Here is a 27791-nt window from a genome sequence, read left to right as displayed (position 1 = left end):
TGATAAATAAAACTAATCGCAATATAAGCATTACTTACATTTTGCACATATTTTTCTCTTATTCTCTAAATTTGCATGTTAATTCAAGTTTTAATTTTCTTTCAAAGCTCAAGCTTTACCTCGGCTCTTTCAAATAATCGAGTTAACTCAAGCCGAGCTTGAGTTTTGCAAATATTAGATGAGTTGAGCTCGAGTTCGATTTTTTAAGCTCCACTGAAGCTAGGCTTGAACTCGAGATCAACAAATTTTCAACAAGCCAAGCTCCAACATCACAAAGCTTAGCTCGATCCATTTGTAGCCCTATTTGTAAGGAATTGCTCCTTCCTTTAAGCGTTTCAAAAAATGGGCAAGGGACATCGCATCAGCGCTCAAGTGCAGTAACAAGGCGGCAAAGGTCTTAGTGTTTTACTAAATTAGCATGGTTCAAGAAATTAGTCTAGGATTGTAGGTATAGATTAGCAATGTCAAATATACGAACACAAATAGGTAAAACTATGAAATTAGTAAATATTATTATTAGAAGAAAAGAATATAGGATGTTTACAAGAAACTAAATTGTAAGAGTGTAATAATGATGTAGAAGAAAAAGTTAATGAAATTTGTGTATAAAATTTACCATACTACTGGAAAAGATAGACATAGAAATGTAGTAATAATTGTAATGAAGCATCTTAAAGATAGGTAGAAAAAATATTGTTTTATAGAATGTATAAAATTGAAAAACAGATGGTGAAATCTAAAAAGTGAGGAATTAGAAGTATTTCAGGATAAAATGTTTAAAGAAGCAACGTGAAGTTTGGACGGTGATATACTTAAATTTTGCTTAGTCCTTGACCCAAAATGCCACTCTCATTTTAACAGGCTCTGGAACGAGATTCCAATTTGGTTGTGTATCCTTGAAGACAAGCTTGTTCCTAACATTCTGAATTGTCCACAAAATTGCAAATGGAATCACTTCCCATGTAGCACTAACCTTTCTAACATCCTTGAAGACAAGCTTGTTCCTAACATTCTGAATTATCCAAAGAACACTCAATATTTGACACAAAGAAATTAAACAAAACAGGGCACCTACCTTTGATGCAGGATCTTTAAACTTTCAACACCAAAATAGGGTTAAATAAAGTGAGAAGGTAGGCTGAATGTTTATGGGAGGTTTAGGACTGAATGGGACTAGGTTTTGGTGTTCTAAGGTAGAGTTTGGAGAGCTTAAATTTGAGTTAGAGACAGGACAAGTTAGCTGGATTTTAGGCAGAGAAACGTCATAGAAAAAAATGGTAGATAAAACAAAGAAAACTAGGCAATCACGCCTAAGTTCTTTGGCAATCACACCCAAGGGTTAGGGTTGCATCACACAAACCCAAAGAGAGATGTATCACACATCTTTACATATAGCAAAGCTTTCTTATTTCAATAATGTTGTCCTCAATACATTGTGAGCTTACATATTTATAGGCATCTCAATACAATATATGACTAATACAAAATTCAAAGTAAAAGATACACATTAATGAGATTTTCAAAGTAAAAATATGCTTGGACTTTATTGGTGGCTGGTGGCTAAACTTTCAACATTAACATGCTGAAAATTGGACTTTATTGGTGGCTGGTGGTTAAATTTTCAACACTAACATGCTGAAATTTGGCTGTGTTTTAGACATCATTATTAGGCTAATTCTAGGGTAGAATCTTGCCAAATAATAATATTAGCTTTTGAATTTGGTTTCCCTCTCCTTTTGTAATATATATATATATATATATTTTCATATTTTCTAGCCATCTTTTTTGTATCATTCTCCCTTCGTTGGAGAAAACTCATCCTCGAGTTTTAAAGTGTTGGAGTATTAGAATCCACAAGTTTTGAGATTCATTATGTGCATTATGGAATGACAAATTTTGAGATTCATATGTATGGAATGACAAGTTTTGAATTTTGAGATTGAATCCACAAGTTTTGAGATTCATAATGCACATAAGTTGTCCTTCATGATACTCAATATGTATGGAATGACAAATTCAATATAAGGAGTTGAAACATTCTTGAACTGATCCAAATCTGGGGCTTTAAGATTCATTATGTGCATTATGTTCCCATTTGGCTCCACATGGCAGTGTTTGTAATCAATATTTTCACCCAAATCATTAATTGTGGATCCCAAACTTTCATTCTCCTTTTCAACCAATGCTTCATCATGCAGTTCAACATTACCATCCCTTTGGAAAATTTCAGAACCTGTCGTAGAGAATTTAGGTAGCAAATTTTTGACCTGTAAAGCCATATTAGGATCAATATCAGCAGCTGGTTGCTGTAATTCTTTAGTCCCTATAGCTTGTGTGGCCTCCGAGTCTTCTATTTGGACAACAGACGTAACTGTAGGCTCCAGGAACAACTCTCCTGACTCTAAATTAGACTCAACCAGTAGCTTTTTCTTATTTGAAAACAAATCAACTTGCTTCTCCGACTCTGCAATCACGGCTACTGCAATACATGAAATATTGGATTCATTGCTTTGTTCTTGAGCCTCTTCAACAACAATTACAGGAGATTGATAGATTTCTTCTGAATCAATAATAACTGCCGTTTCATTCTTCGAAATCTGGCCATCTTTCATCGCGTGCAGATTTTGATTGTTCTCCTTGTCTTGCAACTTTAACTGTGTAGGGTTATGATCCCTAACAACATTTGGCTTTGGCACATCTTCTTGTGAATTTCAGCACCTTTTTGTGGCACTTGAACCCTTTGTTTTGAAGTTTTTGTTCGCTGGTCTTGTTGGACAGCCTTTGTATTTTGCATATGCTTCAAAACAGTACATACCTCCATAAGTTTTATGATAGACTCAAATTGCATGGCAGTTTCAATAGCATCTTCAAGATTTTCCAAATATACATGAGACATTTCGTCTTTAATTCTAGATCTCAACCCACTTTTGAAACAAGCAATAGTCATCCGTTCACTTTCTACCACTCCAGATTTGATAAATAGTTCCTTGTATTTTCTTGCATAATCGATCACACGAATAGCACTTTGCTCAAGTGCATACTATTGATCAAGAAAATCCTTCTGCAGATTCCTCAGTCAAATTCCTTCTCTAGGAAGCGCTTTACCCTCTTCCCAAGTCAATCTACTTGGGTAGGATCTCCCATAATGTGAAAACATCATAGGATTTTCCGTCCCATAAAAATCTGAAACTTCTTTGTCATGGGGAATGCTGTGGCACATAGGATCTTCCACTTTGTAAGAACATAGTGGCAAAACCATAGGCTCTGATACCAAACTGATGCAGGATCTTTAAACTTCAGCACCAAAATATGGTTAAATAAAGAGAGAAAATAGGCTAAATGATATGGGGGGTTTGGGGACAAATTGTGGCTAGGGTCTGGTATTCTAAAGCAACGTTTAAGAAGTTCAAAATTGAGTTTTGAGACATAATCAACAGGCTAGATTTAATGTGTAAAAAAAAAAAAAAAAAAAAAAAAAAAAAATGCAGCCAAGGTAATGAAATAAAGCATGTAAAGAAAGCAAAGAAAACTAGGCAATCACACCTAGGTTCAAGGGCAATCACACCCAAGAAGAGATGTATCACACATCCAAATATATAGCAAAGCTTTCTTATTTCATTCATGTTGTCCTCAATACATTATGAGCTTACATATTTATAGACATCTCAATACAATAGAAGACAAATACAAAATTCAAAGTAAAAGATACACGTTAATGAGATTTTCAAAGTAAAGATATGCTTGGACTTTATTCGTGGCTGGTGTCTAAACTTTCAACATTAACATGCTGAAAATTGGACTTCATTGGTGGCTGGTGGCTAAATTTTCAACACTAACATGCTGAAAATTGGGTGGTGTTTGAGACATCATTATTAGGCTAATTCTAGGGTAAAATCTTGCCAAATAATAATGTTAGCTTATGAATTTGGTTTTCCTGTCCTTTTGTAATATATATATATATTTTCTAGCCATCTTTTCCGCATCAACCTTCCATTGCAATGATTTCTTTCCTGATCCTGGATGAATTGTATGAAGATGTGCTATAAGGAAGCCAGGAATTATTCAACTTGCCTGATTTGCTGCAGATAATTCTCCTCCAAAGTGCATTCCTTTGTGTGCCAAATCTCCTCCACCATATCATCAAAAGACATTCAATTCATTTCCCTGATTTTTCTGGTTCCCAATCCTCCAACCTCTTTATTTTTTGTAACACTTTCCCATTTGTGGTATACAAATGCGATCATCATAGCATTATTGTGCCTTTTTACTGCAAAGTGTTACAATGTAGCAAAGGGAGAGAAACAAAGTATTACAATATACCAAAGAGAGTGAAATAGAAGAGTTATGGAGAGAATAGAACATCAGTACATGATCTCGGCTTTCTTCTAGTTGTACTCTAGTGCTTCATGATTTAGACTTGTTATCTTCTTCAATAGTTCACGTATTTTACATATATATATATACAACTTTCTATACATTCATTCAGAGAGTACAATAAATGTCTCGGAGTGTGGTTTTGTTCTGCACTAGTTGATTTGGGTTCCCTTGCCTAGTTTGGATATGAATGCATGTGATCTTAATCCTATCTTTCATATGACACCTCGTGCAGTACTTTGCAATCCGACACTGGATCAGAAGTCGGTTCACTTCCATTGATTTCAAGCGTTGATGGTCTAGGAAAGCTGCAATCTGTTGTAGGAATGACTTTTCAAAATGCTTTTGAATTGTTGGGCAGAGCCAAACCCATTCAGGTGCCTTATTCTGCTTATAATTAGTGTTTTGAAACATTTGTTCTTCTCTTGCACTTGGACAAGAGCCATTTCCCACTTGGGGATTGCATTAACTCTTGAATCATGTCCTAAAAGACATTATGCTTTCAATGATGTGTCGCAATTAATGAAACGAGGTACACTCACAACCAAGGTTTTAAATAGCACAACCAAGGTAATGTTTGACACAGCTGTAAAAATTTAAAAATCATACTCTGTGAAAAGAACTGCATAGCAGTGAACTGGCCTGACATATCATCTCTGAATCGGGTATTGAATCCGCTATGAAGCGATACATATTGCGAACCGATCGATATGCATGCGATTTTTATTCCCACTGATACACCAGAGTTTATCGGTATTAAAGGCCAAAAAACCAATTCGTATCGCTGGTATTGGTATATATCATTCAGTATTTAAAATCATGCTCACCACAACATGTTCCAAAGTGATCATTGTTGAATCCTTTTGAATCATTTATATGACCAACTTGCCCATCATTGTTGAAAAAAAGTATGATTTGGGTTTGAATATAAAGGATAAAAGACCCTTAATAAAATCACACACAAAGAACGTAAGGAATATTATTTGCTAATCTTTTGAATTAGGTAATCACATGACAAGGAGTTTAAAGTTTTAAGCAGCTATTGTCATGAAAATTATTTTCATCAATTTATGTCCTCTAAATCTATTGTGCCCACTTTGTATGTAGAATTTGCTCAAGGCTGTTGTAACTGATGTAAAAATGTGGAATGCTTTTCTAAACAATAAAGCAGTTCAGGAATTCTTGCGGCAGCTGGAGACAGGTTCACAAATGCATTTATTTATTAATGGATTCCACCATCTTTTCTTATCATAATTGGTTTACCATCTTATTTGTCAACATTGTATTAGTTTAATGGATTTTATCACTCATGTTTATTACCAATGCAGTATTAACACACATGAGATGTTAAGCAAAACATGATACAAAAATATAATCATTGTAGTAATATTGTTAAAATAATTGTACATCTTTCATAATACATGTTCTGAAGAGAAAGAGAAGACGAATGCCAAAAGATATTATTCTCATAGAATGAAAATCATAACCAGATCATACATTAGTTTATCTATATATACTAATCTAACAAAATTATCTATCTAACAAATATCTGACTTACCAACTGAGTTTGTTACAAGAGTTTTGCTAACATACACCTAACCTACACACGTCTATACACACTATAGAGCTGCAGCCTTGTGATAGAGCTGCAGCCTTAGCATTGCTTCTGCAGTTGCTTGTGTTGCTAATCTTGGCAGACTTAGCAGCTTTAGCAGTTGTGGCTGCTGCTGCAGCTGCGGCCTTGGTCTTAGTTTCCTTGGTCTGATCTACAATCTTTGAACCATTGTTTGAGCCATGAACTGTGCAAGGTACATTACACTCGTCTTAGTTTAATTAAATATTAATCACATTAACAAAACCTAGGATGATCGATAGAAATCCAACCTTAAACTGATCTTAAATGTCTGGGACCTTTCCTATATATCATGCTAAGATGAATTTTTGCTTTGATTATATTTTGTTTTCTCCAAAGTGGTTGATTAATTTTCCATCATTGGTCTCATATATCCTAATATTATTTATTATTTGATGAAAATGTGGACTCGGTGTCTACTGTCTAGTAGTTACAGAAAGGAAAAAGTTAGGGAGTCTAAAAACAAATGTAAAAATTTATTAAAAAATAAAGTGTGTGGTGTAGATTCAAACTTAGTGTAATGAAATCACATCCAAAATAAATTTAGGTTTTACATTTCAAAAATTTTATTTTTTGACATTTTTTAAGTAACCTTTTTGTGCTATGTAATATTATTGTTGCAAAAATATTATAAGAAGAGATAGTGAATATATTATCTCACTCAGAGGCAATAAGGAGCAGCAATTCGCAGACACAGGCCATTTTTGATTCATTGTATTTACTTTTATGATTTTAAATATCGATCGATATGTATTATAATTTATATCAGCTTATACATATCAGCTTTTAATTTCTCGATATTGATACATTTATCAATTGATAAATATCGACTTTTTAAATTTCTCAATATTGATACATTTTAGTTCACTGATAGCAATAAAAATTAGGGCAAAATACAGTCATTGCCCTTGGTATATAAATTTTGGTCATTGTAACTCTAATTGCATTGATTTTACTTTGACTTTGTCACATTTTGTCAATTTAGTCAAATCATAACAATATTTAGAAATTAGACTGAAATGAAAGAGTAAACTAGCCAATTTATTCTCATCAGAGTGGTTGGGGGGTTGGCGTCCAATTTGAAATGGTCCATTTCTTTTTGAACAGACTATTTTGGTCTTGATGTCTATTCAATTTCTTAACAAATATTATCAATTGGACTAAGTTGATTTAATTTGAAAAATTAGAGGGACCATTATTATAATTGGGCCTAAAAATTATATGCATGTAGACTAGAAAAGTGGGATGGTGCACATCCAAAATGAATCTAGTCTATACATCTAAAGGTTTTGTTGTTTAAGTATTTTTTGGGCTATGTAATATTATTGTTACAAAAATAGAAACAATGCCAAATATTACACATTAAAGTGAGATGGTGCATGTGTTCATTCTTAGCATACTTTTTTTCATATTTTATTCTATGCCTTTTTTTTTTTTTTCTAACACTTTTTAGAAGCATCTAGATTAGGTGCATCTAAAACATTAAAAAAAAAAAAAAACCAAAATATGAAAAAAGTTCACTAAAGAGCAGAAAATTCGTCTAAAAATAGTTTTTCAAACAAAACAGAAAACTTGCATTTGAAGTAATTTTTTGGGCTATGTAATATATTGTTACAAAAATATCATTAAAAAAGTTAGTGAATATATTATCTCACCTCTTCAGGTGCCAACAATGTAGTGACAAATCTGAGCAGCAACCAGCAGACGGACAACCTCTCCATTCAGCAATGGTCATCAGGTCTTTCTAACTTCACTGTATTTCCTATGATTTTAAACATTGAATGATGTTTAATATCGGTCGATACATGTTGATCTTTTTGCTTCTCGATTTGATACATTCCAATATACCAATTGATACATATGGATTTTTTGATTTCTCAATATTGATACATTCCAGTGCATATATGGTGGTAATAAAAATCAACACAAAATCCAATTTACCCCATTGTGGTTTGGTCCTGTAGCACTTTACTGCCTTATCGTTCAGAAATACCGAAATATCTCCTATATGGTTTTGGACTAAAGTGAAACCGTTGCTTTTTCATCCAAATTGGCTGAAATTGTCGTACATGTGCCAAGTTTGAGAGTTGCAATGATTTTTCACATAAATAAAATTGAAATAATGTTGTAAAATGACATTTTTACCCATGTGTTTGCATAATGAAATTTTTTCCTCAGTCGTCGTCGTCTTCTCCATACCTTACAAACCCTAACAGCCAGCCCCTCCATGTCGCCTTTGTTCTCTCCCTAGCCTTAGCCCTAGCCCTAGCCCTAGCCCTAATCCCCTCTCCCATTTCCAACGTCCCTTGCAACCCCCCTCTCCCCTCCCCAGCCCCCTCATCATGATCCCCTCAGCCGTGAAAAAAGTTTTGAAAAATCAAACGAAGCAAAGCATTTGTTTTTATTTGTGCAATGTAATATCATTGTTATGAAAATAGCATTAAAAAATGTAGTAAATATATTATCCCACGTCTTCAGGTGCCAACAACATAGTGAGAACTCCGAGCATCAACCCTCAGACGCACAATGACTTCTTCAGTCAACAACAATCATCAGGTTTTTCTAGCTTTATTGTATTTCCTATGATTTTAAATATTGAACGATATAATACATATCGGTTCATACATGTTGATTGTTTTGTTTCTCGATATTGATACATTTCAATATACCAATGTCTTGATTTTTTGATTTCTCAATATGGTGGTGTAGTAAAAATTAGGGCAAAATCCAATTTAACCTCTTGTGGTTTGGCCTTGTAGCACTTTACCCGTTTATGGTTTAAAAGTAGCCAAATATCTCTCCTATGGTTTTGGACTAAAGTAAAATGGTTACATTTTTTGCCCAAATTGATTGAAATTGTCATACATGTAAATTTTGCGAGTTGGAATGATTTTTCATTTAAATGAAATTCAGTTAATGTTGTAAAATGACAATTTCTACCCATGTGTTCACATAATGAACTTTTTGCTCCCACCATCGTCTTCTTCTCCATACCGTACAAACGCTATCTCTAATAGGTAGCCCTCCCTGTGGCACCTTTTCCCTTCCTAGCCCTAGCCTTACCCCTAACCCCATCTCCCATTTCTGACCTCCTTTATGACCTCCTTTTCCCCTTCCTAGTCCTCATTGTAATCCCCTCTGCCACGACTCCCTCTCCCATTCTGATCCTCCATTGCTCCAATGTATATAATTGTATATATATATTACTGTGTATATTATGTATGTATGTTGTGTCTGCATATACAGTTAAATTAATAGGATTTGTTAAGGATAAGATTATATTGTTAAAGATATCAAAATATATGAAGATTTCATGATTTGTGGTCATCATGATTTTTTGTCTTTAATTTATTTCATTCTCTTAACTAAAGGGATTTGATTATATCTCCCTCCATATATATATATATGGTGTACCATGTAATCAAGAGGATGAAGTTGAGTGAATGAAAGATGTAGCCATAGGCAATTTTCCTTCAAAAACCCTAATTGACATTATCAATTGGACCAAATTGACACAATTTAAAATTAAGGATTAAAATCGAACTAATTGAAATTACAGGGACGAAAATGACACCACGATAAAAATGCAGGGATTACTCATGTAATTTGCCTTAGTTTTTAGAAAGAGTCCATGTATTCAAGGTTACAATTTTTGTCTGACAAAAGCAATCAGACAAGCTTTCCAATTTGTTATTTTTGCTTTTAATTGCTGCTTCACCAATCTTATTGATTACCCTACTCGTATTTGTTGCATGTTTTGGTGCTTTGTTATTGATTGGATTAGTTTGTTATGCTCTTAGGTATCCTCAATTATCTCATCTCTTGAATGCTCTTGGAGTAATGTTCTATACCTTATGTTACAACCCTTTTTTTTCTTTTCTTTTCTTTTTGTCTTTTGTTTTTTGTTGTTTTTTTTTTAGGATTGCTATACATCTCTGTTTAATATCATGAGGGTATGACAATTATTTCTAAACAAAGAATCAATCTTACATATCCAGTGATACAAAATGGTGACAAAAAAAAAAACCAGTATAGCATTTTAAGTTCTTTTTTTAATTTTTATTCATGCAGCTCAACAGGAAAGTTCAATGACCAATGCATTGGCAAAGATCCTTGGGACAGTAATTAGGTTTGTGGAACCGATATTGACGGCATTCAACTTCTTTCGAGATTACCGTGGAGGTGGAGGTGGAGGTGGAGGTGGAGGTGATGGACGTGGACGTGGACGTGGACGTGGACGTGGACGTGGGCATGGGCATGGTGGAGGTCGAGGTGGAGGTGGACCGCAAAGTGAATTTTACAATTGTTTTCTAGATGATGAAGAGGAATTGACAAAAAACTATACTGAAGTGGTATTCGTCCTTGCCATCGTGCTGAAGTTGAGTATAGTACTAATGCGCTTCCATGGCATTCGATGTTGAGTATTCTACTACTACTATGCCCGTGTTATTTGTTATTCTTAAGTCTAAGAATACAGAAACCAAATGAAGAACTGGACATGGAAGATATATAATAGAGAGGATTGTTTAGAAGTGGATCCCACTTATAAATCTTGTAAAATTCTGTCCATTCATATATTTCCGTTGTCTAATTCTATGTCTGGTTTTTGTGCTCTTGGACTTATTTGCGGACGTGCGTGGCTGTGCTTTGTTGTCATAAAACAGTAGACAATTTTACCGAAGGGTGACATGCACCTCTAAAACATGATCGTTTGTAATTTTGTTATGCCTTATATGCTTGAACTTTTTAGTGTGTTTAATGTCCATTGGGACTTAAATCATCTCAACAGGGATTGCTTCTTGTGCTGGGTTGTTTGTTGACCTTTTAGGTTTGTGCTTTACAGAGAGCTTACTCTTTGGGTTGTTTTTCTGGAGTCATTTTGTGTGTTTTTATTACCTATAATAATATAATAATAAACACAGTACTAGTGGCTGTTTTTAATTTTCTCCAATTGGCATAATATGTTTTATGTGGTTGGTTCTGTATTTGTAAGTCATTGCTGCTCATCAATTGTTTTCCTCCTTTTTCTTTACCGAATTCCTAAATATTGTGTTTGGGTTATGAATTTAAATAGGAATTTAGAAAAGAAAAGGAAAAAAGTTGGTGAAATATATTACACTCACATTTTTTCTTTTAGTTTTTAAAATTCTATCCAAATTTATGATTCAAACACAGCTTGAAAATTCAATCAAAATAAATCATACTTTATTGAATCTTCATACATAGAGGCTGTTTTGTGCATCTTATACAGAGTTGCTTGCAGTGGCGACTCCAGGAATTTTTGTCAGTGGTGTCAATCAAAAACTTAAATATCATATATCTTACAGAAAATTCACATTAATTATTATATCACATATGGAGAAAAAAAATCAATAAATTAATTTAAATTTTAAAATTATAAACAAAAATATTTTAATATATTGATACTATTATTTAAGCAAAAAGACATGCTAATACACGAGCTTTTACAATTGACCACGACGAGATTTCATATTTTGAAATCATTGTATAATAAGCTCATTATCAACACTATTAAATAGTGGGTTCAAAAGAGTAGGATTTAAAACTATGGGTTCAAAGTTGTATTTTAATGGGTTTAATTACTAATTTTTTTTTTAAAATTTAATATTTATTTAATAATAATAATAATAATTCAGCTAGGGGTTCGGGTGACACCCCTGGCCAAGCCTTGGAGCCTCCCCTGGTTGCTTGTATGTATTTTTTTGTTATTATGTTAGTGTTTAATGTAGTTTTAACTTATAATATTTTAAATAACCTTAAAAAAAATTGACTTCTGAAAAGTAAGGAAAGAGTTGCCTTTTACTGCTTATTGTTTTATTAGAAGTTACCGCAAATGTGCAGTCTTTGGGCATCACCTCTAACTGTAAACAACCTATCAAAGCAATAATATCCAAAACAAGATTAAAACATATTTAATGTAGTTCTACCTGTACAAAAATAAATTAAAAAATTAGATATAATTTTCTATATGATGTAGGATCTACAAAAATGTAGGACCTACACTACAACATATTTTCAGATCAAATTCTTTAGTCTTTAAAAGTAAATTTTGTCGCAAAAGATAGAATCAATTTTTATTATCGTGAGAGTAGTTGTTAAAAAGTTTTTTCGCAAAGTAAAAAACAAGGTTTTTAACGATAAAATTTTAAAAATGTCACTAATAAATAGATTTTTAGGAACAAAATAATCTGGTTTTAAAATAGTTTATTTTTTGAGACAAAAAATTTGGTTCAAAAAGAATAATAATTTATCACTAATGTCCAATTTTCGTTACTAAAAATATAATGACGACACTTTTCACAATAAAAATATTCAATCCTTAAAAAATAATTTTGTTCTTAAATTTAAGTATCTAAAATTTTAATTTTTTGTAATGCTACCTCATGTGAGTGTTGTGTCCGATTTTAATATTAATTTTTATGTTTCTAGATTCTTCTATTTATTAGGGTATTCAATGTAAACTGCTATTTAATTATAGTGGGATTTAAAATATTTATAATGGATGTGTTAAAATAGTTGTTAAAGTGTGTTTTGGGGTCTCATCATAAGAAAGCCATCTCTTTTTTTGAATTTTTTTATTTTTTATTTTTACGGACTTTTTTTTCAAAATTATATCAATATTTTTTATTTGCTAGATTCGTCTTGTGAAAACAAATTTAAGTAAATTTTTTTTAAAAATTCTAAAAAAAAAAAGGGCCAAAATAGACCAAAAAACTCCACTATTTTTTGGCTTATTTGTCTTTTCTGGATTTTTTTTAAATATTAAAATATATACAAATAATTTTTCAATTAGTCTTATTGAACTGAATCTAGAAGCCTAAAAAAGTGTGTAAAACTTTTTGAGGAATTTTAAAACTTCACTAAAGATGAAAAAAAAAAAAAAAAAAACCAAATAAGCAAACTCCGCCTCCGTTTGGGAAGTGGGTTGACTTTTTGGCTTTTTTGACTATTTTAGCCTGGGCTAAAAAGTTTAATTTGGAAAGGACTTTTTGACTTTTTAAATTTTTTGACTTTTTTTATGAGAGAAGAGTGTAATGATTATGGATTGGATGTGATGTTTTGGTTGTTGTGGCTAAAATAACCTATTTTATTTTTTGTGACTAAAATAGTCAAAAAAACCTAGAAACCTTCTTCCCAAACGGTGCCTCCAAACACCAGTAATAGTGGGGTCAATTTTGTGTCAAGTGTTTGGTAAATTTAGTGAGTGTATGGATATTCTAAATGATAAATTCAAGCGTATGTTAAATTAGAATAGAACCCGCTTAAGTGTGTAAACCTTCAAGAATAAAAAGGTAAATTATGAATAGATTTTAATAGTTGTACTTAATTTTCATTAAATTTTATTGAAAAAGTTTTAGTAAAATCGTCGCTAAAAATAATTTTTTGTAACATTTTTTTACACATGTCTCGTTAAAAATTGACAATTAGTAACTTTTTTTATTATGATTTTTATAAATTGTAGTTAAAATTTACAATTAGTGACTTTTTTTGTGGCGAATTTTTCAAACTACTGCTAAAAGTTGAAAAGTAGTGACTTTTTTTATGACAATTTTTTTAAACTCATGCTAAAACTTATTATTAGCCCTAAGGTAACACATCACCTGTATGTCTGAATATACATCACAATCAGTGACAGAGCCAAGAATTTAAATTAGAGGGGACATTTATTAATTATAATATTTAAAAATTTTACAAAAAAATTTCACATAAATTTTTACCATTGATTTCAAGAAAGACAAAAGAAAAATAATGTTATTTGTAATTAGTGTATCATGGATAATATTAAAAAAAGTCATGGATATAAAGTTTTAAAATAAATTATATAATGATAAAGTAATTTTTTTATACAAAAAATGCATAAAAATTTGATATAATATCATACCACGTCATCATTAACATGTGATATCACAAACTAATAGTAAAGAAACACATGGAGGATGAATGCTACATGTCAAATGTAACTAACATTTCAATAAATTATATATTTTCATTTGAGATTAATTATGTTTGCATGTCAATAATGATAGACATCACCATTATATTAAAATTTTCATAAATAATAATATCGTAGTCACTTTATTTTTAATCAAAATAACCATTATTGTTCTCATAATTTTAAAAATGTCATTGACATTTAAAATAATATTTTTATAATTTTTTTATTTAAAATATTTTCTTTATGTTTGTCCAAAAAAAAAAAAAACAATTCCAAAACTTAGGGGGGGGGGCACGTGACCCCCCTAGACCCTTGTTAGCTCTGCCCCTGATCACAATTCACACCTAAATATCTCTACCTTCAGAACACTAGAGACATCCATCTTCAGAACACCATAGATTTCCATTGTCGGCGTTGAAGATCCCCATCGTCAAAGAAGGATTTCGTTTGGCTAGTGCATTCTCATTGTTTCAAATCTCCATTGCCGTTGTTTCGCCATTAGCTTGTCGGTGCATTGTCGTCATTTTAGATATTCATCTTCACCGTCGTTTCACCATTGTTTTGCTGGTGCATTGTCGGCATTGAAGATTTCTCATTCTCACTCTTGATTCACACCTTGATATGTTTTTCCTATGTTTTTTTTTTTTTTATTTGCTTACCGATTCAACTTCCATAAAAATTTATTTCAAGTTTGGTTCAACTTTGATTGTCTAAACATAATATTATCGTAAAAATTTTAAAAAAAAAAATTGAACAAATTGGATATGGTCAAAATATTTATGTTGAACAAAATAAATACGTTTATACTTTATATGTTGAACAACTTTAACTCGTTCAGACTTATTATGTTGAACATGTTTTATATGTTTATTTTTATTCTGTTGAACATATATTAAATTTTATGTTATTTATTTTGTTTTGATTTTGTTTTGTTTTTTTTTTTTTTTTTTTTTTGTAAATGTTGAATATATCTACTTTTTGGAAAAAAAGAAAAGAAAATATAACAATAACAAATTAAATTATTGAATTGAATTAAATTTGAGAAATGAAATTCTTAAGGAATTAAAATGTTCAATTTTTTATGTATGAATATTTATAAATTATAATTTGGTCAACCTTAATAATTTGAACAAAATTGTTTTGTTCGAATAAAACTAATCGAACATTGTATAAAAGTTTAACTTGATTATTCAAACACGTGACAAACAAAGTTATCTTCTCAACGACTATACGAACGAGATAAACAAAAAACTAAAAAGCTAAGTAGTAAATTGACATTTTCATTGTTGCATTGTTCGAAATCAACAATCTTAGTGTCATCACTACAAGAAATTACACATTTGGCGACTAAATTTGGCGACCAAAATAAAATTAATCGCCAAAAGGGCATTCCGGGGGCAAAAATTTAAAACAGCCCCCGAACCACCATGTGGCTCTCACAGACAGCTTTCCCATGACAAATAGGACATGTGACAACAGACGAAATGTAATTCAGACCCGTAGGTTGGGAGTTTGAGCCGAAAATGCCTTAAACTTAGTCGAAAAAGGGAGTTCCGGCGGCAAAAATTCAAAACAACCCCCTCACCACCGTATGGCTCTCACAGATACTTCCCCATGACAATTAGGACTTGCAACAACCGATGGAATGTAATTAGGATGCGTAGGCTTGGAGAGTTTGAGCCGAAAATGCCTTAAACTTAATCGAAAAAAGGCATTCCGGGGGAGAAAATTCAAAACAGAACCACCATATGGCTCTCACAAATAGCTTCCCCATGACAATTAGGACCTGTGACAACCAACGGAATGTAGTTAGGACGCGTAGGCTTGGAGTTTGAGCCAAAAATGCCTTAAACTTAGTTGAAAAAGGTTGTTCCGGGGGCGAAAATTCAAAACAGCCCCCAAACCACTGTATGGCTCTTATGGACAGCTTTCGCATGACAATTAGGACCTGCGACAACAAATGGAATGTAATTCGGACCCGTAGGTTGAAAGTTAGAGCCAAAAGCGCCTTAAACTCAGTCGAAAAATGGCGTTTCGGGGTCGAAAATTCAACACAGCCCCTGAACCACAGTATTGCTGTCACGGACAACTTTCCCATGACAAATAGGACCTGTGACAACAGACAAATTTTTTTTCAGACCCGTAGGTTGGGAGTTAGAGTCGAAAATGCCTTACATTTAGTCGAAAAAAGCATAACACTTAGTTTAAAGAGCGACAACTATATGAAAATAATATCCACCTATTCTAATAATTGCCTTTGTATATTTATAGGACGAAGAAATTACATAATAGATTGTTTGTGCAGTTGGTTGGAATAAATATTGCATGATACATATATATATATATGCTTTTATTTCCAAGAACACATTTCTAGATTGTGTTGGAAATGGTTATAAAATTCTGGATAAAACCAGAATATTTTCCTAAGTTCAGTCTATTTTTTAGGTGGGCCCCGAGTGTCGATTTACTCGGGTCAAAGTGGTAACGCGTTCTATGCCGCGTTGTGATTCACGTGGTATATTTGGTTGCTTAAAACCATTACCGAGTGAATGGGAAATTGAAGCCAAAGTGTGCTCCATGGAAATGGAGTTTTGGTGGAAATTTCTTAAGGTGGTAAATTGGCTTGTCCCGCATTGATTTGGTGGGAAGTTTTGAAAGGGTTTATAAGGCTTAGGGTAAGATACTTGGGGTGTGCCCCAAGGGGTACCCAAGTGTTTTAGAGGGAGAGGTTATGGGCAAAATGGGCTAGACCCATTGGACCCAAAAATCACCACACACGCGCGCGGGTGCGTGGTGTGGTGTGTGTGGTTGGGTTGGGCTTCTAATCTTTTTGGGCCAAAAACATTTGAATTTAATTTTATTTTTTATTAAAATAAAATCCAGAATTCAAATTAAACTGGTTTGGATTTATTGTTCATCCAAACAGGGCCCTTCCCGTTTTCAAACAGAATTAAACTGTTTTGGATTTATTGCTCATCCAAACAGAGCCCTTCCCGTTTTCAAACAGAATTAAACTGTTTTGGATTTATTGCTCATCCAAACAGAGCCCTTCCCGTTTCTATCTGTTTGAATAAACAGATTCAAATCTGTTTAAATTTGAATCTAACAGGTTTTATACCTGTTCAATTCAAAACCAAGAGTCACCTTTGCATCTATAAATAGACTAGCCTCCCATTTGGATTTCATTCCAATTTTTCGTACTCCATCCTCTGCAAATTATATTCTTCATCTTGCTGCATATTATTTCCGAAAGAAAGAGTGTAAACACATAGTGTGTTCGTAAGGCAAACAATTAGTAGTGCTGCTATTGTTTGTGGTAAGATCATTTCATCCTGGGAGATAGACGTCCAAATTCTGAAAGCACCGTGGAGAGGACGAATCTGTCTTAAGGACACAGTGTTAAACACTGGACTTGATCAGAAAAGTTATTCAAATAAATTAACCAAGTAAGTTGTTTAATTTTATTCTGTTTTTATTTGTTTATTTAATCAGATTTTATTTTTGTTTTTGTAACAAAATAAAATCTGTGGTTTTATTTATTTATTTGTATTTTGAGTTTGATTTTTGTAATCAAATAAATTCTCTCATTTTCTCTATTTCTTTTATTCTTGTTGTTGTTTTGTACACAACAGAATTTAATATTTTTAAATACAGTGAAGATTGTCCTACAATCTTAAGACAGAATCCTTTTTGGGTATCTTCATTGTATTTAATTTTCTGTGTTTTCAAATTAATATTCTGGTTGGAAAAATAAATAGTGATTTATGCTATTTGACAGATAGTAGTAATATACTGTCTCTTTTCTTTGACAACAACTAGTAGTACGATACTGGTGTCATTAACAATTCAGAATATTATTTGGTATTACAGAAAATTCTTGTGATATTTTATTTTTCTAGTTTTAGTAACAAGGAAAATAAAATTATTTTGTTGTTATAATTTATTTTCTGGTTTTAGTAACTAGAAAATTAATTTGTGTTTTAATTTTTTCTGATTTTTGTAATCAGAGATTATGGCTACTACAACTGAAACTGCATCTGGCAGTGGTACTCCTATTGTTACACCTACATCGGTCCCTATCCAGAACCATGTTCATGTACCAATCAATCATGGAGAAAAACCGGAAAAATTTAACGGTACCGAGTTTAAGAGATGGCGGCAGAAGATGCTGTTTTATCTTACAACTCTTAATTTGGCCCGGTTTCTCCATGAAGAGGCTCCAGCACTTAAAGAGGGTGAAAGTGATCGACAAGTTGTTGCCGCTGTAGATGCTTGGAAACATTCAGATTTCCTATGCAGAAACTACATCCTAAATAGCCTTGACAATATGCTGTATAATGTATACAGTCCTCTAACAACAGCAAAAGAATTGTGGGATTCTTTGGAGAAGAAATACATGACAGAAGATGCCGGCACGAAGAAATTTGTCGTCGGTAAATTTCTGGACTTTGTTATGGTAGACTCCCAAATGGTAATATCTCAAGTTCAAAGTTTTCAAATAATTTTGCATGATATTCATTCAGAAGGTATGTCTCTTAGCGAGTCATTCCAAGTCGCTGCTTTAGTGGAAAAGTTACCACCGGCTTGGAAAGATTTCAAAAATTATTTAAAACATAAACGCAAAGAGATGACTATGGATGAATTAATTGTAAGATTAAGAATTGAAGAAGATAACCGAAAGGCTGAAAAGAGGAATGGGAAAAATCCCATTGAGTCCAAGGCTAATGTGGTTGAACAAGTTCATAAACCACATAACAAAAAGAGAAAGTTTACTAGAGATGGTCCTAAACAAGGCAATAATAGCAAGAAGTTCAAAGGAAAATGCTATAACTGTGGCAAAACTGGACATCGAGCTTCTGACTGCCGCCGCCCTAAGAAGGATCATGGAAGTACAAGTAAGAAGACCACCAATCAGGTCAATATAACAGAATTGGATTACATCTCTGACGGAGTGAATGACATCAACCTCTTTGCTGTGGTGTCTGAGGCTAACTTGGTTGGAAATCCCAAAGAGTGGTGGGTTGACACTGGAGCAACTCGTCACATATGTGCGGACAAGAAGATGTTCACTACCTACAATGAGGCTGCAAATGGTGAACAACTTTTCATGGGAAATTCTTCTACTTCTACTGTGGCTGGACAAGGGAAAGTGATCTTGAAGATGACATCAGGGAAAGAATTGACCCTCAACAACGTACTGCATGTACCTGACATCCGGAAGAATTTAGTTTCTGAGTCTTTGTTAAGTAAAAATGGTTTTAGGCTTGTATTTGAGTCTGATAAATTTGTATTAACAAAGAGTGGTATGTATGTTGGTAAGGGATACATGAGTGATGGTCTCTTTAAGTTGAATGTAATGACAGTTGTACCGAAAGTTGCTATGAATAAGAATAACACATCTTTTGTTTATATTCTTGAGTCAAATTTATGGCATGGTAGATTAGGACATGTGAATTTTGATGCTTTGCGTAGATTAATTGGTTTAGATCATATACCAAAGTTTGAAATTAATCCTAATCATAAACGTGAAATTTGTGTAGAAGTGAAACTAACTAAGGCTCCATTTAAATCGGTTGAAAGAAAAACCGAACCTCTAGAATTAATTCACACTGATGTATGTGATTTAAAATTTATTCAAACTAGAGGTGGCAAAAAGTATTTCATAACATTTATCGATGATTGCACAAGATATTGTTATGTTTATTTACTTAGAAGTAAAGATGAAGCCTTAGAAATGTTTAAACTCTACAAAACAAAAGTTGAAAATCAACTTGGTAAAACCATTAAAATGGTTAGAAGTGATAGGGGTGGTGAATATGATGCACCATTAAATGAATTTTGTGCACAACATGGCATTATTCACCAAACTACAGCCCTTTATTCTCCACAGCAAAATGGAATTGCTGAAAGGAAGAATAGAACCCTAAAAGAAATGATGAATGCCATGTTACTAAGTTTAGGCTTACCACAGAACTTGTGGGGGAAAGCAATATTGTCTGCTAATTATGTTCTTAATAGAATACCCCACAAGAAAACCAACAGCACTCCTTATGAATTATGGAAAGGTCGATCGCCTTCCTACAAATACTTAAAAGTGTGGGGGTGTTTGGCAAAAGTTGAAGTTCCTGTTCCTAAAAAGACTAAGATTGGACCAAAAACAATAGACTGTGTGTTTATTGGTTATGCTCAGAATAGTAGTGCATATCGGTTTCTGACTTATAAATCAGAAATACCTGATATAAATGTGAACACTATTATAGAGTCAAGGAATGCTGTGTTTTTTGAACATGTCTTTCCTTACAAGAAAGGACAGGAATTAAGTTCACAGAAAAGAACTTATGATTGTACACAAAGTCAAGAGACTAATGACAATCAAACACAAGAGACTAGTAATAGTCTCGACCAACAGGATTTACCTAATGATGAACCAAGACGAAGTAAAAGAGCGAGAACATCAAAATCCTTTGGTCCAGATTTTCTGACATACTTGTTAGAAAATGAACCTCAAAGCTTTAAGGCAGCAATGACAGGTCCTGAAGCACCTTTGTGGAAAGAGGCTGTTAATAATGAAATTGAATCCATTATGCAAAATCATACTTGGGAATTGGTGGATCTTCCACCAGGTTCTAAACCTCTTGGATATAAATGGATATTCAAGAGAAAAATGAAAGCAGATGGTTCAATTGACAAGTATAAAGCAAGACTTGTTGTTAAAGGTTACAGACAAAAGGAAGGTCTGGACTATTTTGACACATATTCCCCTGTGACAAGAATAACATCCATTCACATGTTTATTTCTATAGCAGCGTTGTTTAATTTAGAAATACATCAAATGGATGTTAAGACAGCTTTCTTAAACGGTGATCTAAATGAAGAGATCTATATGGAACAACCCGAAGGGTTTGTAGTATCAGGGCAAGAAAAGAAAGTTTGTCGACTTGTAAAATCTCTTTATGGATTAAAACAAGCACCTAAGCAATGGCATGAAAAATTTGATCATGCAATGCTTACTAATGGGTTTAAGATAAACAAATGTGACAAATGCGTCTATGTTAAAAACACTGACCAAGGATATGTCATAGTTTGTCTTTATGTGGATGACATGCTTATCATTGGAAGCAGTCAAAACATGATCAAATCAACTAAGCAGATGTTTAACAAAAGATTTGATATGAAAGATATGGGGGTCGCAGATGTTATATTAGGAATGAAAATTACTAAAACATCTGACGGATATGCATTATCTCAATCTCATTATATTGAGAAAAATCTTGATAAATTTATCAAGGATGATTTGAATTTAGCTAGAACACCTGTAGACATCAGTCTTTATTTATCAAAAAATAAAGGTGATGCAGTGTCTCAGTTAAAATACTCCCAAATCATTGGAAGCCTAATGTACCTAATGAATTGTACTCGTCCTGATATAGCTTATGCTATCAGTAAATTGAGTAGGCACACTAGTAATCCTGGAGAAGACCATTGGAAAGCGATCATTCGGGTTCTTAGATATCTAAGATTTACTCGTGATCATGGTTTGAACTTTACTCGATATCCAGCAGTACTCGAAGGTTATTGTGATGCCAATTGGATATCGGATACTAAAGATTCAAAATCCACTAGTGGATATGTCTTTACTCTAAGAGGCGTTGCTGTTTCTTGGAAGTCCACGAAACAAACTTGCATCGCACGATCCACAATGGAATCCGAGTTCATTGCTTTAGACAAAGCAGGTGAAGAAGCAAAATGGCTTCGTCACTTCTTAGAAGACATTCCAATGTGGCCAAAACCTGTGCCAGCTATTTGCATTCATTGTGATAGTCAATCTGCAATAGGCAGGGCACAGAATCACATGTATAATGGTAAGTCACGACATATTCGTCGTCGACATAATACTGTAAGGCAATTGTTGTCAAACGGAATAATCTCAATAGATTATATAAAATCTAAAGAGAATATTGCGGATCCGTTAACAAAAGGTTTTGACAAAAGAGCTAGTGTATAGTTCATCGAAGGGAATGGGATTAAAGCCTATTGCATAAGAGTCGTCATAATGGTAACCCTACTTATATGACTGGAGATCCCAAGAACTAAGTTCAAAGGGACAACTAAGTTATGTATGGCTCACCAGAAATCACCAAGGGATTAAAAATTCCCTACCCATTCCTATGGTGAGAGTGATATCTGCAACATATGTTGTATGCAGGGGTATAAAGGATAAACTTTGCTTTTAATGATTACTTATTTCTTGATTAAGGTAGAAAATCAAGACGAGTATAAGGAGATACTCACAATAAGAATCACCTATATGAGTGTTGCACTGGGGCCGGTTCTATGAGAATGAAAAGGCTAAATTCTCTAGAAACACTTATGAAAACCAGGCGCGTTCAAGGCCAAAATGAACACAACAGTGAGAACCACGATGTGTTAGAAGATATTTTGTGTGAAATCTATTGTCTTGGCTTACACAAACGGTTGAACAATTCAAGGCATCGCGTCCATTGGTTAGCCAGTAAGTCCGATAGGCTATCACTAGGGAAGGTTCAAGGCCGAAAACTACCTATCCTGATGCAAGATATTTTCGACTTATACTCTTTCGTTAAAATCTGCATATTGTTGCATTTCCGTTGTCATCAAATTCCATTCATGTGGGGGATTGTTGGAAATGGTTATAAAATTCTGGATAAAACCAGAATTTTTTCCTAAGTTCGGTCTATTTTTTAGGTGGGCCCCGAGTGTCGATTTACTCGGGTCAAAGTGGTAACGCGTTCTATGCCGCGTTGTGATTCACGTGGTATATTTGGTTGCTTAAAACCATTACCGAGTGAATGGGAAATTGAAGCCAAAGTGTGCTCCATGGAAATGGAGTTTTGGTGGAAATTCCTTAAGGTGGTAAATTGGCTTGTCCCACATTGATTTGGTGGGAAGTTTTGAAAGGGTTTATAAGGCTTAGGGTGAGATACTTGGGGTGTGCCCCAAGGGGTACCCAAGTGTTTTAGAGGGAGAGGTTATGGGCAAAATGGGCTAGACCCATTGGACCCAAAATCACCACACACGCGCGCGCGCCGCCGCCCGTCCGTCCGGTCGGGCGGGCTGGGGTTGGGTTGGGCTTCTAATCTTTTTGGGCCAAAAACATTTGAATTTAATTTTATTTTTTATTAAAATAAAATCCACAATTCAAATTAAACTGTTTTGGATTTATTGCTCATCCAAATAGAGCCATTCCCGTTTTCAAACAGAATTAATGTAACGCCCTCAAATATAAACCCATTAATTATATATATCATCAGCATGCAATGTTAGAGAGGAAACATTTCATTATAATATTCATCAGAGTCTTACTAAATAAAAGCATTACATGTAACCTCAAATTAAATGCCCTACAGGCTTACATCTTTCCAAGCCAACACTTGGACAGCAAAAGTATGAGTTCTAACTCAAATCCAAATAAAACCCTAGGCTTGAGTGTTTACATGTACTAACAAATAAAATCAAACAACTAAAAATAGTCTTCAAAATCCAAGTCCCTTCCAAGCTAAGTCCTTGGAGGTAGCTTATCACCTGAACCTGAAAATGATGTTCCCATTTAGGGTGAGCCACAGCCCAGTAGAAATATACTAAACCAAATATAAGCATTGATTAAAGCAATAGCATTCAATAGATGGTTAACCAAGATAATCAATTACATCATTATACAGTTTCATGACATTAATGTCTAAGACACGTTTTACTTTCCAACATTATCAATATGACTCAGAACCTGGCCAACCCTACAACAGTGAACTATATATATCAAATTTACATTCCTCCAATGTCAACAAACCAATGAGACTCAAGCTCAAATCAAAACACTTCATACTTCCAGTTTGATACACATTTTAGTGCTGTATCAATAAAAACACTTCAATATAAATAAGCACACATAAAAGTGATGCTAATGGAGTCCATCCCCTATCTCCTCCCAAACAAAACCCGGTTTAGAGGTCCATCCCCTATCTTCCCCTAAACCGTGGAGTATATCCCCTATCTCCTCCCACACAATACAATGTATGCAAACACATAACATATACAACACACAGTCAATACACATAGGGTTCGTTTGGTTTGTATTTCTGAAAAAATTTTGAGAAATTTTCTCTACAAATAAGTTTTTAAAAGTAATCAAACCAAACAAATTTTTTCAAAAAAATTTCTCAAAACTTGTAAACCAAACAAGTTTTCCAAACAAATCCCTCTCTCACACACATCAAACCAATCACTTTTTTCAAAACTCTCTCTCAAAATAATTTTCCAAAACATCTTTTGCAAAAAACCAAACCAAACAACTTTTCGTACTTTTTATCTCTAAAACACATCTCTCAAACACAAACCAAACATACTCATAATGTCTGTATTAATTCAGCAGTCAAAATTGATGACTTAATTAATGATTAGTTTCAGTTATCCCTAATCCACATGCAGTGTCTACAACAAGCACGACTATCCTCCACCGATAGCCCAAAACAGTTATTTCTAGACTTGGAAATAAATATACCAACAATTCGATAGACAAGTGATTTAAATTAACCAACTACGCCATTTAATCAATGAATTCCCCAATTTCATGAATTTAACCATATTTTCCCAAAATTACCAAAGTATCCCCAACATATCAAAATACCAAAACTTAGAACAAAACTTATAGAATGGAGTAGGAAATCCCTACCTCGAAGAAAACAACCCAAATGGAGAAGACAGAGATGAATACCCAAATACCAATGTGCTCCAAATCGCCAAATGTTCAGATTAAATGAAAGCCCTCGACTCCCTCTATCTTTTTAATAAAGCAACTAGGGTAGAAACACACTCTAAATAGATCAAACCTAAGAGAGAAGGTGAGTAGGGAGAGAGAGAAGTCGGACCTAGGGTTTAGAATCAAAAAGAAGATGAAAAAGACTGATCAAAACCCGCTGCTGCGTATATAAACTGGACAGGCTCGCTCGAGCGAATACATGGTCGCTCGAGCGACCAGACACAAGAAAACCTCGCTCGAGCGAAGAAAAGCTCGCTCGAGTCAAGAATGCAATACTACAGGTCTATACTAAACGCAAACTCTCGCTCGAGCGACCAAACTCCGGCTCGAGCGAAGAACCAAAAACAACTGCTCGCTCGAGCGACTAACTCCTCGCTCGAGCGAAGATCCAAAAATTCTGGACAGCAACACTTGGTTTCTAAACTCAACCAACCTAAAACAAACCTGCCCAACACATCCTAACTCCAAAAGAGAAAATAAGGGACAACAACAACAATTATACAATGACAGACTCTACGGAACCTAAGTCCGGATACAATAATCAAATGGGAAAAGACCGGGGTCGCTATAACCTCCCCCCCCTTAAAAGAATTTCGTCCCCGAAATTAAGCATAAGTTTATAAAAAAAAACAAGTTTTTCTCAATTCCCAAAGATATTATATAACAATAATTAACAGCTTGACCCAATACTGGTCATTTCATCTCTTTATCAAGAGGCATCTCACAATATATATATAAAACTACATATATCTCAACCTGTATCATTATTATGCATTATTCCTTTCAATGTTAGTAATCCCTATATCATATTCAATTGCATGATATATACAACACATTCAGCAATGTAATCAACATATGCAATGCTACACTAAACTTCTATAATGAAGCAAGTTTCAAGATACACCCATTTACTAAAACATACTCAACGTTTTACAACTTAAGACATATGTAAGGCTCTTAAGTTCAACAATAATACAAAATCTAAATACAAGATTACAAATCGATAAACATGTCCGGGTATTTTTCGCGGACTTCCAACTCACGTTCCCAAGTGGCTTCCTCCACGCCGTGATGTTTCCACAAAACTTTGACCAAAGGGATGGTTTTGCCTCGCAAAACTTGATCCTGCCTATCCAAGACCCGAACCGGTCTCTCCTCATACGAGACATCCTTATCAACCACTAAATCGGTCCAATCCAACACATGTGATGGATCCGGCTCATACTTCCGAAGCATACTCACATGAAACACGTCATGTACTCCGGACAACTGCGGTGGCAAAACTAAACGATAGGCAGCCTCGCCAATCCTCTCAAGAATCTCAAAAGGACCAATGAACCGAGGGGACAACTTCCCGCTCTTCCCAAACCTCATCAAACCCCGTCTAGGTGATATCTTCAGAAAGACATGATCACCCATCTCAAACACTAAAGGTCTCCTCCTACGGTCGGCATAAGATTTCTGACGACTCTGTGCTGTAACAAGCCTCTTACAGATAAGCTCAACTTTCTCCGTCGTTTCCCTCACCAACTCCGGACCCAACAGAGGTGCATCACCCACATCGGCCCAACAAACAGGAGATCTACACGGTCGGCCATACAAAGCCTCAAATGGTGCCATACCGATACTAGACTGGAAACTGTTGTTGTAGGCAAACTCCACCAACGGCAAGTGCCTCTCCCACGACCCACTAAAGTCTAGAACACAACCCCGAAGCATATCCTCAAGGATCTGAATAGTACGCTCGGACTGTCCATCAGTCTGAGGATGATAAGCCGTGCTAAAGGTCAACTTAGTGCCTAAGGCACTCTGCAAACTCTGCCACAACCTGGCAGTAAAACGAGGATCTCTATCTGAAATGATCGTCACTGGGACCCCGTGCAACCTCACTAAATCCCGAATGTACAAGTCGGCAAGATGATCTACCGAATCTCTCACGCGCATAGGAATGAAGTGCGCCGACTTAGTCAACCGGTCTACAACCACCCAAATAGCATCACTACCCCGCTGAGTCCTCGGAAGACCCACAACGAAGTCCATAGTGACGTGTTCCCACTTCCACTCGGCAATAGGCAAGGGTTGCAACAAACCCGCTGGCCTCTGATGTTCGGCCTTCACTTGCTGACAAGTAAGGCACTTAGATACGAAAGCTGCCACATCTCTCTTCATACCCCGCCACCAGAACTGGCGACCCAAATCCCGATACATCTTAGTGCCTCCCGGATGCACCGCAAGGCGTGAATGATGAAAATCTCAGAGTACCTCCTCTCGACAAGACTCTGGCACAAACAGACGGTCTCGGTATCTCACACTCAGGTCGGGATACACCGTCAAACCCTTCTCAACCTTCCCACCGGAAATCTTCTCACGGAGGGTTTCAACCTCAAGGTCACCCCTTTGAGCCTCTAACACTCGAGTCACGAGTGTCGGCTGTATAACAACAGAAAACAAGGCCGCAGCCGCAATGGATTCGCCTAGAAGTAAATTAAACTCCCCAAGTGCACCCAACATCTCCCATTCTCGGATGGCTATACTAGCTATGTCACCAACAGGTTTCCTTCTAAGGGCATCGGCCACCACATTGGCCTTTCCCGGATGATAATGCAACTCAAAATCATAATCCTCTATAAACTCCATCCACCTCCTCTGCCTCAAGTTCAAGTCTTTCTGTGTAAACAAATATTTCAGACTCTTATGATCCGAGAATACCTCAAATCTCTTACCATAGAGATAATGCCTCCAAATCTTCAAGGCAAATATCACAGCTGCTAACTCTAGATCATGCGTAGGGTAGTTCTACTCGTGAGTTTTCAACTGACGTGAGCCATAGGCAACTACTTTCCCTTCTTGCATTAACACACAACCCAGACCCTCTCGTGAGGCGTCACAGTAGACTGTATAACCCAACCCTCTCTCTGGAATAATTAATACTGGAGCGGTGGTCAGTCTAACTTTCAACTCCTGGAACGACTTTTCACAAGTCTCACTCCATACAAATTTGACTCCCTTCCGAGTCAATCTAGTCAAAGGCGAAG

General features: G+C 34.8%; 1 protein-coding gene across 3 annotated transcripts in view; it reads left to right on the top strand.

Moving 5' to 3' along the window:
- LOC114304214 (uncharacterized) overlaps positions 1 to 10948 on the top strand; it is a 32453-nt gene extending 21505 nt beyond the window's left edge. For 2 of the 3 annotated variants that reach the window (XM_082916521.1, XM_082916522.1), the window contains 5 exons: positions 4610 to 4751; positions 5482 to 5575; positions 7671 to 7745; positions 8486 to 8563; positions 10079 to 10948. In XM_082916521.1, coding sequence (XP_082772647.1) covers positions 4610 to 4751; positions 5482 to 5575; positions 7671 to 7745; positions 8486 to 8563; positions 10079 to 10428 — 739 coding nt within the window. In that variant the 3' untranslated portion in view covers positions 10429 to 10948. The remainder of the gene's footprint in view (positions 1 to 4609; positions 4752 to 5481; positions 5576 to 7670; positions 7746 to 8485; positions 8564 to 10078) is intronic. The other variant, XM_082916523.1, reaches the window with a different exon arrangement.
- The last annotated feature ends 16843 nt before the right edge of the window (positions 10949 to 27791 follow it).

This window comes from Camellia sinensis, chromosome 2 (genome assembly GCF_055761805.1).
Source record: "Camellia sinensis isolate YWXY chromosome 2, ASM5576180v1, whole genome shotgun sequence".
Taxonomy (NCBI): Eukaryota; Viridiplantae; Streptophyta; class Magnoliopsida; order Ericales; family Theaceae; genus Camellia; species Camellia sinensis.
Note: the sequence above shows the minus strand (reverse complement) of the source record. Positions and strands in the feature narration are given on the sequence as shown.